Source organism: Orycteropus afer, unplaced genomic scaffold, assembly GCF_000298275.1.
Source record: "Orycteropus afer afer isolate SDZICR_OR568_19922 unplaced genomic scaffold, OryAfe1.0 scaffold00410, whole genome shotgun sequence".
Lineage (NCBI taxonomy): Eukaryota > Metazoa > Chordata > Mammalia > Tubulidentata > Orycteropodidae > Orycteropus > Orycteropus afer.
Window position 1 is genome coordinate 1,299,157 of NW_006921997.1, and position 19,108 is coordinate 1,318,264.

Below are 19,108 nucleotides of genomic sequence, written 5' to 3' on the forward strand. Positions count from 1 at the left end.
CCAGCAGGCAGGGTCAGGAACCTTTTAGCAAACATGACAATTATGGACAAAGTCACTTAACCTTAAATGAGAAATGTACAAAATAGAGCTTTGAGATTTTGCCTTCTTCATTGCCTATTCTAGGTTTTGTTTTTTGTCCTTTTCATGTTCATTCAGTCTTTCACTGTGCTTTTGTTGTCCTTATATGCCGTCAAGTCGGACCCAACTCACAGCAACCTCTCCTTGGGTTTCCGAGGCGGTATCACTACGGAAGTAGATTGCCCAACCTTCCTTCGGAGGAGTGGCTGGGGAGTTTGAACCGCCAGTCTTCTGGTTAGCAGTCAAGTGCCTTAGGCACTATGCTACCAGAACTCGAAACAAACAGTCTGCTGAAAACGCTGTATTCTGCGTATTGCGCATTAATGAGCCTTCCTCCAATCCTGGTGCCCTGTTCTTCTTTATATAGTCCAGCTCCTTAGATTACTTGCTCAGCATACAGATTGAATAAGTATAGTAAAAGGATGTAACCCTGACGCACACCTTTCCTGATTTTAAACCAACCAAATCTCCTTGTTCTGTTCAAATAACTACTACTTGGTCTGTGTACCGATTCCACAAGAGCACAATTAAGTGTTCCGGAATTTCCATTCTTCACAGTGTTACCCATAATTTGGTATGCTCCACACAGTTGAATGCCTCTGCATAGTCAGTAAAATACAGGTAAACAAACATCTTCCTAGTGGTCTGTGCTTTCAGCTGAGATCCATCCATCCGGCATCAGCAATGATATCTCAGGCTCCATGCCCTCTTCCCAGTCTGGCTTGAATTCCTGGCAGTTCCATGTCATTGTACGGCTGCACCCATTTTTATCTCAGTAAAATTTTACTTGTGTGATATGAATGATATTACTTGATAATTTCCACATTATCTTGGATCACCTTTCTTTGGAACGGGTATAAACATGGACATCTTCCAGTTGGTCGGCCAGGTGGCTGTCTCCCAGATTTCTCTGCATAGACCTGTCAGTGCTTTCAGCAGTGCACGCATCTGTTGGAGCATCTCAGGTGGTATTCCATCAATTCCTGAAGCCATGTTTCTCTCCAGTGCCTTCTGTGCAGCTTGGACTTCTTCCTTCAATACCATTGGTTCTTGATCATATGCTACCTCCTGAAATGGTTGAACATCAACCAGTTCTTTTTGGTACAGTGACTCTGTGTATTCCTTCTATCTTCTTTTGATGTTTCCTGCATCGTTCAGTATTTTGCCCTTAGAATCCTTCAATATTACAACTCAAAGCTTGAATTTTTTCTTCAGTTCTGTTTAACAGATGCCAAGCATGTTCTTCCCTTTTGGTTTTTTAGCTACAGGTTTTTCCACATTTAAGCATAATACTTTACTTTGTTTTCTTGAGGTGTCCTCAAGAGTTGAAATCTGTTCAACTCTTTTACTTCATCATTTCTTCCATTCACTTTGCTCTATATTTATAAAGAGCAAGTTACTGAGTTTCTTCTGACATCTGTTTTGTCTGTTATTTCTTTTTAATAATATTTTACCATCTTCACATATGATGCCTTGATGTCATCTGTCACAACTCACCTGGTCTTTGGTCATTAGTGTTCAGTGCATGACACCTGTTCTTAAGATGATCTCTAAATTCAGATGGGAGATACTCAAGATCATACGGCTCTCATGGACTTGTTTTAGTTTTCTTCAGCTTCAACGTGAATCTGTATAGGAGCACTTGATAGTCTATTCTCCAGTCGGCCCCTGGCCTTATTCTGACTGGAACTTCATCTCTCCACAAATGTAGTTGATTTGATTCTTGTATATTCTATCCATGAGGTCCACATGTGTAGTCACTGTTTATGTTGTTGAAAAAAAGGTTTTTGCATTGAATAAGTTGTTGGTCTTATAAAATTCTGTCATTCAATATCCAGTGTCATTTCTGTTACCAAGACCATATTTTCCAACTACTGATCCTTCTTTAAGGAGTGCTGATGGTACAGTGGCTAAGGCATTCCAGTTGCTAACCAAAAGGTTGGTTGTTCAAATCCATCACCTGCTCTATGGGAGATAGCTGAGGCAGTCTGCTTCTGTAAAGGTTTACAGCCTTAGAAACCCTACGTGGCAGTTCTCTGTCCTATAGGATTGCTGTGAGTCAAAATCAACTTGATGGAGTAGGTTTAGTGTGATTTCATGATTCTTCTTTCTCTCCACCTTTCTCATGCCAGTCACCAGGAATTATCAATGCATCTTGATTGCAAGCTTGATCAGTTTCACACTGTAGAAGTTGGTAAAAAAAAAAAAAAAAATCTGTCATTTCCTCATCTTTGGCCTTAGTGCTTAGTGTGTAAATTAAAATAATTGCAGTAACTGGTCTTCCTTGTAAGTGTATATATATATATTATCTCATCACTGACAGCATCGTACTTATAGATCTTGAAATGTTCATTTTTACGAGGAATGTGATGCTGTTCCTCTTTAATCTTCATGAAGATTACAGCCTTAGAACCCTACATGGTAGTTCTGCTCTGTCTTATAGGGTCACTCTGAGTCAAAATCTACTTCAGTAACAGGTTTGGGTTTAAAGCATTTATGATTCCTCTCCCAGCATTCTACTTTCTAACCCACAACAGAAATGCTCTCCATCCCCAACGCCCCTGCTCACTGCTATTTACTTTCCTTGGGTGACCCTCTAATATATTTCTCCTGTGAAAAATAGCAGTAAGATATGTGACCACATATTTTAGTTCTCCAACTACAAACTTCCTGAAGTCAACTTAAGAAGTAATTTTTATAAACACCCCATTGGCCCGTTTTTTAATATATCTGTATTTTGTTTATAATACTTTTACACTGTAGACCAAGGTGTTGCTTATTTGCATAACAGTCTGTTACTAGAGTTCAGCTGAAATGTCCCAAGAGAATGCCTATCAGAAGAAGGTATGTGAGTGTTTTGGTTGGGAATGCTTACCTTCCAAATAGCCATCTGGAAAACAAGAATATACTTCAAAATGGACATGGATAGAGTGACCTTAAGAATGGCAATTGTAATGAACTCTTATTATCCACAATTAAATAAAATAAATCTGTGGCTGTATGTTATAACCAAAATATGTAACAGCTAGATACTTACTGATTTTATTTGACATAGTAGGTAGTCAATGTAAGTCCAAAATTCATTCACAGCTTTATAGATACCAGATTCTCGTTGAATAGATTATTCTGTTGTAATTAGCTTCTGGGAATGGGCAGGTGTTAACTCGTCTCAGGTAAGATGAATATGTAAACTAGAATGCCATATGTAAATACGTATACATGTGGATGTGTGTATACACAGAGAAATTTCTCATAGGATAATTTCTGGCAAATTATTTCTTACTGAAAGTTAAATTCACTCAAAGGACCTAATTAGAACATAATGTTATATAGTTAACATACAACTATTACAAAGAGAACTGAAGAATATTAAGAGATTATTTCCATCAACCTCGTATAACTGGATGGGTTACATGTCCTTTTTTTTTTTACATCGCATCTATAATTAAAATCTGATACCAGTTGAGACCATTCTAACACACTGACTCTGCTGCCTCTGGCATTCATGTCATCTGTCACCATGCTGCAGTACAGTTAGATGGATACGATCTTTTTATTGCCATTAGTGGCATTCCAGTACTATTCTGGATCAGTGTTTTTCCTCATTAGATTTAGAAAGTACTTTGACCTGAACAGCAATATTAATTTTTTTAAGAACCCCCCCAAAAAATTTTCTGCTAGTAAATATACTCCCATTGTACCTTCCAAAAGAGCTGCATGTTTTATAAACATAAAGATCATTTAAATGAATAACTGTAACATATACTGAAAGTGGGAAATTGAACAAATAAGGGAAAACTACTTATAAATCTGTTAGGATCTTAATTGTAGTTCTTGGGTAAGAAGATAGCATTACAATCCCATTGCCTTACACAGGCATAAAATAAAAAGGTGACAAAGTAAATGAAATTGCTAACTGTGGTTGTAGGCAGGCAGTAAATTGATGACTTTCTCCTTTTCTGGTATTTCATTTTTTCCTTCACCCTATTTGTATTTTGGGAGCTCTGGTAGCATAGTGCCTAAGGCACTTGACTGCTAACCAGAAGGCTGACGGTTCAAACCCACCAGCCACTCCTCGGAAGGAAGGTTGGGCAATCCTACTTCCGTAGTGATACTGCCTTGGAAACCCAAGGAGGGGTCGCTATGAGTCGGGCCGACTCGACGGCACATAACAACAATAACAACAACAATTTGTATTTTAATAATAAAAATATTTTAAAATTAAAAAGAAAAAAAAGATCCCATTGCCTTCTTACAAGCAGCTTTTCATGAAAAAGTGACTGAAGGTGAATCCCTGCTAAGAAGGAGTAGCCCTACCTCCAGCCCGTTTAAGAGAGCTCTCTTTATTGTCATCTCTGCGGAAACAGGGATCTACAGAGATGACCACAGAAGAACCAGCATGCAGTGTGACTCTGATGAGGGTCTCTTGTTTCCAGATTTAGACTTGGTTGTAACACAATGTAATAAATTCTACCTCCGCAGAAAGGTCCCTGTGTGGCACAGTGGTTTACAATTGGCCATGAACCTAAAGGTCGGCAGTTCAAACCCACTCAGTAGCAGCACAGAAGAAAGGCCTGGCCGTCGGCTTCCATGAAAATCACAGCCAAGTGAGCCCTAGGGAGCAGTTCTACTCTGTGGCACATGAGGTGGTGACAGTGGCTCTGTTCTTGTTTACACCCCAAAATACTTAAACGTGTCTTGTCTTTCTTCAGGTGTGCGCATCTTTTGCTTCAGGCCCCAGACAGAACGATGGGACATTCTATGAATTTCGTACTTACTACCTTAAACCCTCAAAGATGAATGAGTTCCTGGAAAATGCTAAGAAAAACATTTCTCTTCGGACAGCTCACTCTGAACTGATTGGATACTGGAGTGTAGAATTTGGAGGCACAGTGAATAAAGTGTTTCATATTTGGAAGTATGGTATGAGTCATCTAGCTTCATGGTTTAGTACAGCTTTTCATTCTGTTAGCTGGAACATGAGACTTAGCTCTTAGATCTCTGCTTCTATAAATACAGACAGGTCAATTCAGTGATTATACTTCCCAATAGTACACCTTAGACAAGCCCCCTGCTCAAACCCTTAGTTATAAAGGGGAAAATGTGGACTCTCTGAATCTCAAATCAAAAAATTATCTCATTTCTGCACCCCAGAGTTTCAGAGAATTCACTGTCATTACACTGCAAAGGGAAAGGAATTAGAGAGTTCTCCCCACATTGAAACTGACCTACCCCTGGTTTAGTAGCAGTAGAGCAGGTTATAGGAACACCTAGAATGTTTGTTACTTCAGTCTCTATAGCAGCCAACATGGATTTAGTATTATCTGGAGAATTTTTAATGCTTTCAGTTAATGTGTGGTGATCAACATCTAAAATTAATAGCCATAAAGTACTTTAATATGGAAAGTGCTCATTGTATATTTAATATGGCCATACTTCAGTATTTTTTCCCATTACAACAGACCCCTTGAAACACAATATATGCTTTGGATATCCCATAAATATCCCACAAGTTTGATATCCCACATGTCCCATTAAAATAACAAAGTCCTCATAAACTTGGAATCTTTCAAATAGATGTTACTCCTTTTCCCCAGGATAAACCACACAGCCCTACTACCCTTAGTCTTATGAGGCCCAGATAGTATTAGGTCCAAAAATTAGTAGATGTGTTAGTACATGTGCTTGGGTAATTTACACAGAAGAAAAATAAGTAATGGGAAAAAAGAATGGGTGAGATGGGTAAGTCACCATTAATTATTTGGAAGCTATTTGTTCAAAGGGGAAGAGCCTTAAAAAGTTCATTTGATTCAAGGTGTTGGTTGATATGACCATTGTCCACCAGCACCAAAAACAGCCTTTTCTAAACTGGGACTGTAAATTACATGCCTCAATTAATAATAATAAACATATATTGAGTATAGGCTAGGTGCAAGCACTATTCTAAGCTTTTTTCATTTAATTCTCACAACAACCCTGGGGATAGACACTGTATTATTGTCCTCATTTCACAGATTAGAAAACTGATACATGAAAAGATTCAATAACTTAGGTCACAGAAGTGCCTGGTGAGTGGTGGGGCCTAACTGCTTATTACATATGGCATGAGGGTTAGACCGTGAGCAAGTTGCAGGCAGGTATCATACTGGTTCATCTTGGGAACTCCAGTGATACAGTGACCCCTAGGAGAACCAGAACTGCAGGGGGCGCTGCCTTGATTTTGGGCTCTCATGAGTTTTCTGCCTTTGCCAGGGTACAATCTCACCACTTTCCTATTGCTCCTTTTAGTGAAAAATACACGAGTTTTCCATAGTGCCTAAGGCACTTGACTGCTAACCAGAAGGCTGGCAGTTCAAACCCACCAGCCACTCCCCGGAAGGAAGATGGAGCAATCTACTTCCATGATACTGCCTTGGAAACCCAAGGAGGGGTTGGACGGCACATAACAACAACAACAGGTTTCCACTTGCACAGGTTCCCACTTTCTCTGGTTTTACTGTAAAACACAATGTCCCTGATGTGCGTTTACAGAGCTAAATAAAATCCATAAAAAAGGTATTAAAAAAAACAAACTCACTGCCATCAAGTTGATTTGAGTTGATTCCGACTCATAGCGACCCACGTTCGGTTTCCAAGGTGGTAAATCTTTATGGAAGTAGATTGCCCAGTCTTCTGCAGAGTGGCTGGTGGAGTTGAACCACCAGCCTTCTGGTTAGGAGTCAGATGCTTTAGGCACTGTGCCACCAAAGCTCCTTATAAAAAAGGTATGTTGTTATGTGCAGTGGAGACGGACCCGACTCATAGCAACCCCTCCTTGGGTTTCCGAGGCAGTATCACTACGGAAGTAGATTGCCCATCTTCCTTCTGAGGAGTGGCTGGTGGGTTTGAACCGCCAGCCTTCTGGTTAGCAGTCAAGTGCCTTAGGCACCATGCTACCAGAGCGCCCTTAAAAAAAAAAAAAAAAGTACAGGAGATTTTAAATTGAAAACTTATTTTTCTTCTTTTCTTCCCATAGATAATTTTGCTCATCGAACTGAAGTTCGGAAAGCCTTGGCCAAAAATAAGGAATGGCAAGAACAAGTCCTCCTTCCAAATTTGCTTCTTATGGACAAACAAGAGTGTGAGATTGCTTACCTGGTGCCATGGTGCAAAATGGAAAAGCCCCCCAAAGAGGGTAAGCTTTTCCTTTTCCATCCCTGAGTATTAATGAATAGAGTATCAAACATCTTAACTATAAAACTGAAGGTCCGGCAGAAAAAAGGTAAAAGTGATCCTTTGTTTTATATATTAGGAGTTGGTAGTGGAGATGGTTAAACGCTCAACTGCTGGCCGAAACGTTGGCCGTTGTAACTCGCCCAGAGGCACTCAGGAGACGTGCCTGGGAAGCTGCTTCAGATAGTCACAGACTTGAAAACTCACAGTTCTGCTCTGCACACGTGCTTCACTGTGAGCCAGGATCAGCTCAACACCCACTAACAACAACAGCAGGGTACTTGGCGAGATAAAAATGAATTTGACCCTTGAAACAGGAACAAAGAACACAAGCCCACTGTCTTTGAGTTGATTCTGACTCGGCAATCCTATAGGACAGAATAGAACTGGCCCGTAGGGTTTCTAAGGTGGTAAATCTTTACAGAGCAGACTGCCACATCTTTCTCCCCTGGAGCGGCTGGTGGGTTCCAGCCGCCAACTTTTCAGTTTGCAGCTGAGCACATTAACCGCTGCATTACTAGAGCGCCTTCTAGAACAATGAGCATTAAATAATGAAACATTTTTCCAAATTGGGATTTTATTGATTCTTAAAACTTAGCTATGTTGTTATATGTAAAGCTGAAGTAATTACAAGAGGTTGAGAAATTGGGGATTGGAAGCGGGGGAAATGTGTAGGTAGATGAAAAGTAGTGTATGAAATTTTGTTATAATTTTAAAATACCAACTTTTAAATAGGAAAGTATTTTTTCTCACAGATTAAAGCTAATCTTAATAAGTACATCTTTACTTATGAGATTGACTGTTTGTAAGATTGTAAGGAGGAATGGATTAATTGAAACTGCAAGGCTGTGTTCCTGTAGTCTAACTTTTGTGTTTTCCTCTTCTTTCTCAGTTTGAAAATAATTCCTAAAGATTTGTCGTCTTGATGATTTCACTTCTTGCTGACTTAAAGTGATAATTACCTCAGTCGACCTTTATACAAAGGCCAGATTAGAACCACATAAACTAGTTTACGCTTTATTTTATATCCTCCATTATTCCCAAGGAGCTCTGGTAGCATAGTGCCTAAGGCACTTGCCTGCTAACCAGAAGGCTGGCGGTTCAAACCCACCAGCCACTCCTCGGAAGGAAGGTTGGGCAATCTACTTCCGTAGTGATACTGCCATCCAAGGAGTGGCTGGTAGGTTTGAACCGCCAGCCTTCTGGTTAGCTGTCAGGTGCCTGAGGCACTACACTAAGACTTAGGAAAAAAAATTTAAAATATTGAGATAATACCTTATATATAGTTTCCACCAGCCACTCCTCAGAAGGAAGGTTGGGCAATCTACTTCTGTAGTGATTCTGCCTCAGAAACTGAAGGAAGGGTCACTATGAGTGGGACTGACTCGACAGCACATAACAACAACAACATAAAGCTTCCAGTGTTCTTTCTTCTTTTTCTATATAATTGAGCTTAATACCTGTCTCTTAAACATGAACGAGGACTTTCTAAGCATAAAAGCACAAAAAAATAATGCAAAAAATTTATGCATATGTTTACATAAACATAAGGAGCCCTGGTGGTGCTCAGCTGTTAACTGAAATGTCAGCGGTTTAAACACACTGGCTGTTCCTTGGGAGAAAAGACCTTGTGATCTGCTCCCATAAAGATTACAGCCTGGGAAACCCTATGGGGCAGTTCCACTCTGTCCTATTGGGTTGCTTTGCATTAGGATCAACTAAACAGCAAGTAACATAAACGTGTGAGCCTGAGTGTTGAAAACGTTAACTCGCCCAGCTGCTAACGCTGAGAGGTTGGAGGTTACAGTTCCACACCAAGGGCCTTAAAAGAAGGGCATGGTGATTTATTTGTGAATATCAGCCATTGAAACACTACGGAGTGTCGTTCAGCTCTGACACGGGGTCGCTGTGCAGCTCTTCTGTAACAGACCAAACATGATTAGAAGTTGCTTATTTTCTGTAAAATTCTTTTCTTCTTACTCTAGGAGTCTATGAACTGGTTACTTTTCAGATGAAACCTGGTGGACCAGCTCTGTGGGGTGATGCGTTTCAAAGGGCAGTTAACTCCCATGTCAGACTAAACTACAACAAACTAGTTGGAGTTTTCCACACGGAATATGGAGTACTCAACAGAGGTACAGTGGTCCCCTTGCTGTGTGATAACTGCAAAGCATAATGCCCAGCTACTAATAAGCTCTCTGCGTCAGTTGGTTTCTCTTTCTTATTATGGCATACAATTTTTTATGGCCAAATTTTTAGTATTTTGTACTTTGAAAAGTTCAAAACATCTATTTTACATTGAATTTATTTACATCTTACGAAGCCTTTTTCAAATGCTTAACTGCTTGCTTTCCCTGGTACATGGAAATGATAGAATTTAAAAAACTAGAAGGAACCTCAAGGAATAATCTACTCTTTGCATTCTTTTTTCCTCTGAATGTACTTTTATCCATTTAAAAAAAATTATTTGGGTTAGGGAGATTATTTCTGAATGCAAAAGTAGTATTTGTTTTTATAAATACTAAAAACAAGGACAAACACAAAGAAAAAATTATTCTTTTCCCACTACTTAGTGATAATGCTAACTACTTAGAGTTAATGCTATTAACATTTTGGTCTTTTTATTCCCGTGCCATTTATATAGGAGCTCTGGTGGTATAGTGCCTAAGACATATGACTGCTAACCAGAACACTAGCAGTTCAAATCCATCACCCACTCCTTGGAAGGAAGAATGGGCAATATATATAGGATAGGATGTATAGATATAGGATATATACAGAGAGATGGGAGGTATACAAGTATGTATACACACACATGCATATGTGATATATACACATATGTACATATACAGGCAGTTACGAACGAGATCCATTCCTGTGTCCTTATGAGTCAGTCAGACCAGGTACATATGGTTCTTATTTAGCTTTACATTAAGGCAAGAAGGAGCTGTGGTGGTGCAGTGGTTAAAGCATTTGGCAGCTAACCAAAAGGTCGGTGGTTCCAATCTGCTAAAAAGGCAGGGAGGCCACATCTTCTGACCTCCTCTAACCCCACAAGAGGAAGACAAAATCACCATCAGTAGCCCAAGGCCTATTACTGCAAGGCTGGACATGCTGCCTCCCTCCAGCCCTTTCACCAATCGTTCCTCCCAAAGCATCCACCACCTCTCTCCTGAGTTTGATAGCTGCAGTGGCCACACAGAACTCACAGATTACGGGGTTTATTAGGGAAGCACCAGGCTACACTTCAAGTTCAATAAAAACGCTCAGTCTCTCTCCCAGCCCACCATCTCTCAGCCAAGTCTATCACAGTCTCTCCCCCAGCAGTGCGTGTCCCTCAGTGTCTTACTCAGCAATGCGTGTCTTTTGTGTCTCTTTCCCAGCAGCGCATGTCTCTTTCAGCAGCATGTCTTCCTCAACCAGCAGTCAGAGAGAGACCTCTGCCTCTAGGAGGCCTCCTTTTGAGCCTGGCAGAGTGGCCAGACTAGCCATAACATCAGAATTCTAAGCACCTGAGAGAGAGTGAACTTCCCAGAATATTGTTCCAGTGCCACTACCAAAAGAAATAGCCCAGGTGGATAACTTTTACAATCAGGAGCTCCTCAGTTGCTCACAGCAAATTCCACCATGGAGTTTACAAAGACTTATGGGTAGAAAAGCCACACTAAGTAATTTACTACACGGCAGGCCACCCCCTGGCCTTTCTAGCCATTATCCCTTTATACTTCAAAAATTCACATCCCTTCACCATCAGTTTAAGAATAACCACACCCGTGAAAGCGTGTAAGCCAGCCATTTCAAGCCTTTATCTCCCCCCATTTTAAACAGCTAATTTCTAATTTGCCCATCCTTATTCAAACCAGTACTCTAAGGAGACAAGCATGGTCCTTTCTACTCTGGAGAATCTTCTGTTCTGCTTGGAAACTTCAGGCATCTGGATCCATAAACAAGCAAAGTCCAGCCCAATACAAGCCATCAAATTGCAGCTACTTAACATTAGCTCAGTGTCAAACATCTTCCTCTTCATTTGGTCGGGTTCTGGTCAGCCCAGCCCTAGCCATCTCAGCTAGGTCATGGGTACCAGCTGCCAAGTTTGGGAGTCACACTCTTCCCTTCACTTCAGACCAGCCAGCACCTTCTCTCACATCTTCAGTCCTCAGGGACTATTTCAATGCCGGTAGGCTCACAGCTCATTGCACTTCAGACCAGCCAGCCCTTCCTCTCATCTCCAGCCTCCATGGCCAAGGTCAAAGAGTACCAAACTCAGCCCATTTCTTCTTTGCTGCACTTCCCCCATTTCCACTCAGGTAGACCCAGGTGGTCACAAGTGAGTAACATACAAGTTTACTACTCACTGGCTTCTTAACTTTCAGTCCTGGAAGGGGTTTATCTCATGGACCATGACTTTCCTATCTCGATGCACCCAAAACCAGTCTTCTTGCTGGAAATTCAAAGAGCCAAACAGTCATCATTTTTTTTCCTCTTCAGGTCCTTACAAATGCAAATCTTCTGTTCCCTCAGTAGTACTGGGTGAGGCTCAGGTTTTCTACCTAAACCCCCTATACTCTACACACAGGGTTTGAAACAAAAGCCTGTGTTTCTTCTGGGCAAATTCTATTTCCCCTTTTAACATATCCAATCAAGTATTGACTGAAGGCGGACTTAAACACACTCTGTTATCCACATACCCCATAATCATTTCTAATGTACAGGCAGGTAAGAGAACATTCACTAGCCTTAGTACATTCAGATAAACACATAATCCAAAACACATAATCCTTTTAAAGACATTCCAGGTTCATCTCTTCACCTTGATTATCATCCCATTCTGTGCATATGGCCTTGGGCCTTTGCCTGGTTATAACCAAAAGCCCTAGCCTCTGGATCAATTATCTCCTTTAAGAGGTAACACCAAACAAAGTAACCATCTAAGAATCCAAAGTTTCACTTCCCAGGTCCCTTCCTTATTTCTTTTACAATGTCTCATGCTTCTATGAGTCTGGAGCCACTGCAACGAATCCCACAGCTTCTGACAGCAACTGCTAAAAGGGCAAGGAGGCCACATCTTCTGACCTCCCCTAACCCCACAAGAGGAAGACAGAATCACCACCAGTAGCCCAAGGCCTATTCCTGCAAGGCCAGACATGCTGCCTCCCTCCAGCCCTTTCACCAACCGTTACTCCCAAAGCACCCACCACCTCTCTCCTGGGTTCGATAGCTGCAGTGGCCACACAGAACTCACAGATTATGGGGTTTATTAGGGAAGCACCAGGCTACACTTCAAGTCCAGGAAAAACACTCAGTCTTTCTCCCAGCCCACTGCCTCTCAGCCAATTCTCTCACAGTCTCTCCCCCAGCAGTGCATGTCCCTGGTGTCTTACTCAGCAATGTGTGTCTCTTGTGTCTCTTTCCCAGCAATGCATGTCTATTTCAGGAGCACGTGTCTCTTTCAGCAGTATTCTTTCTCAACCAGCAGTCAGAGACCTCTGCCTCTAGGAGGCCTCCTTTTGAGCCTGGCAGAGTGGCAGAGTGGCCAAACTAGCCATAACATCAGAATTCTAAGCACCTGAGAGAGAGTGAACTTCCCAGAACATTGTTCCAGTGCCACTACCAACAGAAATACCCCAGGTGGATAACTTTTACAATCAGGAGCTCCTCAGTTGCTCACAGCAAATTCCACCACGGAGTTTACAAAGACTTATGGGTCGAAAAGCCACACTAAGTAATTTGCTACACTGCACAATCCCACCAGCTGTTCTGCAGAAGAAAGATAAGGCAGTTTACTTCCATAAATATTTACAGCCTTGGAAAACCTTGGAGACAGGAAAGCCTTGGAGACAGCTCTGTTCTGTCCTGTGAGGTCGCAGTAAGTTGGGACCAACTCAGTGGCGGAGGGTTGGGTTTAGTTTTAGTGCCAGAAAAGGCCCGTAACCTTTTCAAGTGATTTAAAAGCTGCAAATGCTCCAATTGAAGATGCCTGTGATGAAGAATTTGTTGCAAGCAGGGATTGGTTCAGTCATTTCAAAGTGATGGCGGCACCCTGTTCAAAGACAGTGGCCAGCGCACTGCTTTGAGCGTGTGTGGCTCTGCACAGTCCTGCCAGTAATCCAGTCTTAGCCGTCAACTCCAGAACGGGCTCACTGTACCTGTTCTGAGTCTCCCAGCCCAGAGCACCAACTCGTGATTTTTCCCGTTCGGGTTACTGTGACGAATCATCCAAATTGAAAAAATTCTAGTCTGTTCCTGTTTCACTTTGTTGGCTGTGACAGAACCAGTTTGGAGCCTTGCATTAAAGGGCAAGTAGGAGTTGTCTGTAAGTCAGACATTTGTAACCCAGGGACTGCCTGTGTGTGTGTGTACATACAGATAGAAACATGTATATATGTATAGAAATGAAATTCAAAAGCAAAAAAATTAAAAACTTACACAAAGGTAAATATACAGGTGACTACTAAATAAATATTTAAGGTGAAACAGATTAAAATAATAATGAGACACTATTTTTAACCTAACAGAGACATGCCGATATAGATACAAAGAGAGAGATAAATCCAGTGTTAAGAAGGTCAAGAAAATATAAATACTTATATACTGTATAGGGTTCATATTGGCTTGATTTTTTCCCCAGAAAAATTTGGCAATATACATTAAAAGCCTTATTTTTGTTCATTGTCTTTGCCAATTTTATTTCTAGGAAATATGCTTTGGTGTGTAAGGGTATAGATATCATATGGGAAGGAAATTTCAAAGGCTATAAAGTAGATAGTGTTATGTATATGTTTATAGCTAGCTATAAGGAGGAAGAGAGCTCTGGTGGGGCTGTGGTTACAGCATTGAGCTGTTAATCAAAAGGTTGGTGGTTCAAACCCACCATATGCTCCACTGGAGAAAGATGAGGCATTCTGCTTCCATAAAGATTTGTAACTTTGAAAACTCCATAGGGCAGTTCTATTTTGACATATAGGGTTGCTGTGAGTTGGAATTGACTAGGTGGCAATGGGTTTATAAGGAAGAATTCACTTAGCCATTAAAAATTAATACTGTTGAAATAGAAAATACTTACATTATTGAGTTTTAAAAATATTTTACTAAGCATATTGTACAGTGTAACCTTAATTTGATTTTACATATTTTTTTAAAGGAAATAGACCAAATATTGAGATTTTTCTCTGAGAGGTTAAGATTATGCTTATTTTTATTTTTTTCTTTATATCATAAGTTTTCTACATTAAACACAATTCTCTTTATAATCTTATTTTTTCCAATAGAGTAGAAAGTTAGGAAACGAGTCTAGTTTTGATCGTCTCCAGCCTTCTCTTTCTTCATCAGTAAAACCAGTGTGATTGATTAATTTATAAATTTCTTTGCCAAATCTCTGACCCTCTGAAATCTTGACCCTAACAATTTAGTTTTATATTCACTATTTTGATTTAAAAGGAGCTCTGGTAGCACAGTGGGTAAGGCATTTGGCTGCTAACCAGAAGGGCAGCAGTTCAAATACATCAGCTGCTCTATGGGAAGAAGATGGGGCAGTCCATTTCCATAAAGATTGACAGCCTTGGAAACCCTGTGGGGGTCTCTGTGAGTCAGTGGCAGTAAGGGGGAGGGGTTCGTTTTTGTTTTGATTTAAAGAACAAGATGAACATCTGATTCCCTTTTCTGCAGTTCTTATCTGTGGGCCTGCCATATTCTTTAGAGTCTATTTGTGGTTGTTTCTGCAGTTCATGCTCTTTGGTGGAATGAGAGTGCGGACAGTCGTGCAGCTGGGAGACACGAGTCTCACGAGGACCCCAGAGTTGTGGCAGCTGGTACGCTATTTGACGAGGCATGAATTATTTTTAGAACATATTTGATTCAGTCATTAACTTTATGTGTCTTCTTATAATATTTTTTTTCCTAGTGCGGGAAAGTGCCAACTACCTAGTATCTCAGCAGAATATGCTTCTGATTCCGGCATCTTTTTCACCATTAAAATAGTTTGCTACTGAAAGGAGACGTTCATTAACTGCTGTGCAATGTGTCTGCTAATGGTGCTTACATTCCCCCCAAGAGTCTCCCTTTTATCTGAAGGAGGTAGTAAGTTCATTAGCTGGGTCCCTTGCATTATTGAAGCTACTTCTGTCCTTTGTCATCACCACTTCAGGAAATAGGTCTGTTCCTTTCCCCTGTGGTGTGGGGCATTTCACTGTCTGGGGTGCATTGCAAATAGCTGCCACTGCTTCATGGTCTTGATTCTTCCTTTATTTTCTAGTAATGCTGCTTCTAGATTTTGATAGCCTTTTTGGTACACATTTTCTTATATTAAAATGATGTTCTATTTTCATGCCTGTGACAGTTTTTTTAATTATTTATATACAATATCCACCTTTTTAGAGTATCTGTTTTTCTGAGTTTTAAAAAAAAAATTTATTCAGTGAAGTTTATTTTATAGCATCAGATGGGATTCATGAGAACAGGAGATCAAATATATTTCTTTACATTGGAAAAATACAGTATCATATGTATCATCTGTATTAACTGTGGTTTTTACATTACCTGTTAGTCATGCTAACATAGAAAATAATGTATTTAGGTCTTGGCATTAAAAATCTCATTGATTTATATGCTGAAATGTTGTCATTAATTTTACCAATGTTTTTACTTCATTTTGAATCACTGTTTAGCTAAGACACTGGGATATCTGTTTATTCTAAAGCAATCTTCTATGGTTATGGACATGCTTGCCCTAATAAAAGCCTACAGATCCATTCTGATGCTTTTTATTTGTGTTTTATATTTTCATCCTCTTCTCTGGAGCTGTTGCTGTATTGTTGTAGGGTCATGGCACAGTAATAATTTACCACATTTATTGTAAATGGTGAGTTACATCAAGAAAATAGCATGCTAGATCTGGTAGCATAGTGCCAAAAGCACTTGACTGCTAACCAGAAGGCTGGTGGTTCAAACTCACCAGCCACTCCTTGGAAGGAAGGTTGGGCAATCTACTTTGGTAGTGATAACGCCTCAGAAACCCAGGGAGGGGTCGCTATGAGTCAGGTCCAACTCAATGGCACATAACAACAACAACAGTAACCCCATCAAGAGAATTTCTTCAGCACTGTCACAGATGTACTGAAGTTTTCCTTGAAACACCTATAATTTCTATTTTAGTTGAGTGCCTCTGCCTTCTAACATAGTTTGGTATTTCAAAGTTCTGATAGTCTATAGCAATGTTACTTTACATTTCTAAAACATACTGTAAATTATGAATTAGCTATCTGAAAACATTTTGGACAACAAAGTGTGTCACCTCTCCCTTACCTGGACCATCGTGCAGTGTGAGACAGCTGGTACACCCTCTCCCGTTACTATGGATGAACTGTACATGCTCCAAAGCAAAGACCGACTTCTCTATTTGTACACTTACTTGCTCAAGGATGTGGCTCCAATAGTTCTTCCCTTGCTATAGGATCCTTCTCGCCAGCATACAAATACGTTACTTTCCAGTCTTAAAAAGTAAGTATACTTCACTCTCCAGCTTCTGCCCTATTTTTCTTTTTCTTTACAATATAATTCAGAAGTGTAGTTCATAGTCCATTCTCTCTTCTCACATTCTGTTCTGAACTTACTTAATCATCACATCAGCCAAATTGTTCCATCAAGCTCATTTCTCAGTCCTCATTTTACAACTGACCTTTCTTTTGGAAACACTTTTCTTCATTTGTCCTCTGAAACACTGCACAAAACCGCCTTTTCTCGTTAGCTGCTACTTCTTAGTCTCCTCCTTTTCTTGACTTCCTATGTTAGAGTATCGCAGGGCTGATTCCTTAAACCTCTTCTATTTATACTTACTCCCTGGACGTCTCCAGTTTCTTAGCTTTAAATAACATCTGTATGCTGACAACTCTAGTCTACACCTTTTCTCTGCATTCCACACTCATCTCATCCAAGTATCTTCTCAACACCTTTCCTTGAATGTCTGATAGGCATCTCACACTTCACATGTCCAAAGCTGAACTCTTCTTAATCTTTACCCAGAAACCTTAGCTTAGTTAATGGCAGCTTTCTCTACTTGCTCAAGCCAGCAACCTCAGGCTCATTTCTTTTCTCTTCTATTCCATTATGTATCTGTTGGCAAATCCCAAATATCCAGAATATGATTGCTTCACGTCTCTTACTGCCACCATCTTGGTTCAAGCGAGTCGTCATCCCTCACCTGGATTACTAGGAAAGGCTCCTAACGGATCTCCTGTTCTTGTTCTCCTTCCACTCCCTCCCCAGTCTATTTTTAACACAGCAGCCAATGTAACGTGAAACAGGCCAGATCGCGTCACTCCCCTGCTCAGAACTCTCCAGTGGCTTCTTACTGGAGAGCTTCCAGAGTAATCAAGCCCTTGTGACCTGGGAGTGTCTGCATGATGTGGTTTCCTCATCTTTCACTGCATCTGTTCCTCCCTTGGCTCCAGACCTGGCCTGGGAGGCTTTCCTTCAGTACATCAGACACACTTTTGCTTCAGGGTCTCTTCGCTCTGCACGGAAGGCTCCTCACAAGAACTCTTCGCATCTACGCAGATCACTTCCCCACGTTCAGGTCTTTACTCAAAAGCTTCTTGAAGCCTTTCCTGCCCACTCTGTTTAAAACTGCAAACCTCTACCACTGTCCCCTGCCTTCTTTTTCTCTGTGCTACTCAGAATATTGTGCTGAGGTGGTTTGTTACCATGTAACTCCCCCCATTACAGTGTAAAGTTCCTGATGGCAGGGAATACTCCTCATTATGTATCTGTTGATTGGATCAACGTGAGGTTTAAAATTCTGTCATTCATACTGTGCTGCCATAACAAGGGCCAGCAGATGGCATCTCTTATTAGAGGTGCCTCATCATCCTAACTAGATGAAGTAGTAAATGACTCAACTGCTTCTGGATACCATTAATAAATAAAAATAATACTGTTGGGGTTCTTTCCTTTCGGTGTTACACCTTCAGCCGTGAATAAGTTCAGGCTTCAGAAGAGGCTTGTTGCCAGTATCCTCCACTGTGCTAAGAAGAAGGCCCCCAGTGATACCAATGAAATCAGCAATGCCAGCTTCCATCAGCAACCCCAGAAACTGATTAAATATGGCCTGTAACTGTCCATTCTCAGGCTTTGTGTTGGAAGAATACCTTAGCTCACAAGAAGAGCAGGTGTATGGGCATAAGTAAGCAAAAAGGTACTGCAAACGTGAACGCCTGGAGGAGGAGAATTCTGCACTAGCTGCTCAGAAGATCATGAGTCTAAGAAGATTGTCACATCATCACAGCCTGTACCTGAAGGTGAAGGGGAACGTGTTCAAGGACAAGCAGATTCTCGTGGAACACATCCACAAGCCGAAAGCTGACAAGACCCACACGCAGCTCATGGCTGACCAGGCTGGGGCCTGCAGGTCTAAGACCAAGGAAGTGTGCAAGCACCATGAGGAGTGGTGCCAGGCCAAGAAAAGAAAAGATCATCAAGACTTTGTCCATGGAGGAAGAGACGAAGAAATAAAGCTCCCCTTCAGTCATTCAGAAAAACAAGCCTTTATCTGCCTGCAAGGTAATGCTGTCTGTTGGTTGTAAAGATAATACCACTGATTGTGCTTTAGTATGAAAATATTTGAATTTGTATTTCCAGGTAGAGAAACAGATACACAGCCAATCTGTTCTGGTTCCAGCCTTGCCACATACTTCCAGGTGATCAGCAAACTGTCTCTTGTAGACACCAATCCAGAACTTCATTCTCAGCACCAGATCTTAACCTACTGAGGAAACCCTAGGAACCTGCTTGCAATGGAAGCTACGATATCTTTAGTCATCAGTGG

At 40.9% G+C, this 19,108-nt stretch overlaps 1 protein-coding gene and 1 pseudogene across 1 annotated transcript in view; both read left to right on the forward strand.

The window, feature by feature from the left end:
* The window catches only part of NIPSNAP3A (nipsnap homolog 3A), a 15,904-nt gene extending 637 nt beyond the window's left edge, over nucleotides 1-15,267 (forward strand). Inside the window, exons 2-7 of the mRNA XM_042782685.1 lie at nucleotides 4,090-4,102; nucleotides 4,791-5,001; nucleotides 7,094-7,252; nucleotides 9,276-9,425; nucleotides 15,012-15,098; nucleotides 15,191-15,267. Coding sequence (XP_042638619.1) covers nucleotides 4,090-4,102; nucleotides 4,791-5,001; nucleotides 7,094-7,252; nucleotides 9,276-9,425; nucleotides 15,012-15,098; nucleotides 15,191-15,267 — 697 coding nt within the window. The remainder of the gene's footprint in view (nucleotides 1-4,089; nucleotides 4,103-4,790; nucleotides 5,002-7,093; nucleotides 7,253-9,275; nucleotides 9,426-15,011; nucleotides 15,099-15,190) is intronic.
* Nucleotides 15,268-18,121: 2,854 nt separating this feature from the next.
* Nucleotides 18,122-18,795, forward strand: LOC103208081 (annotated as a pseudogene).
* Nucleotides 18,796-19,108: the final 313 nt, after the last annotated feature.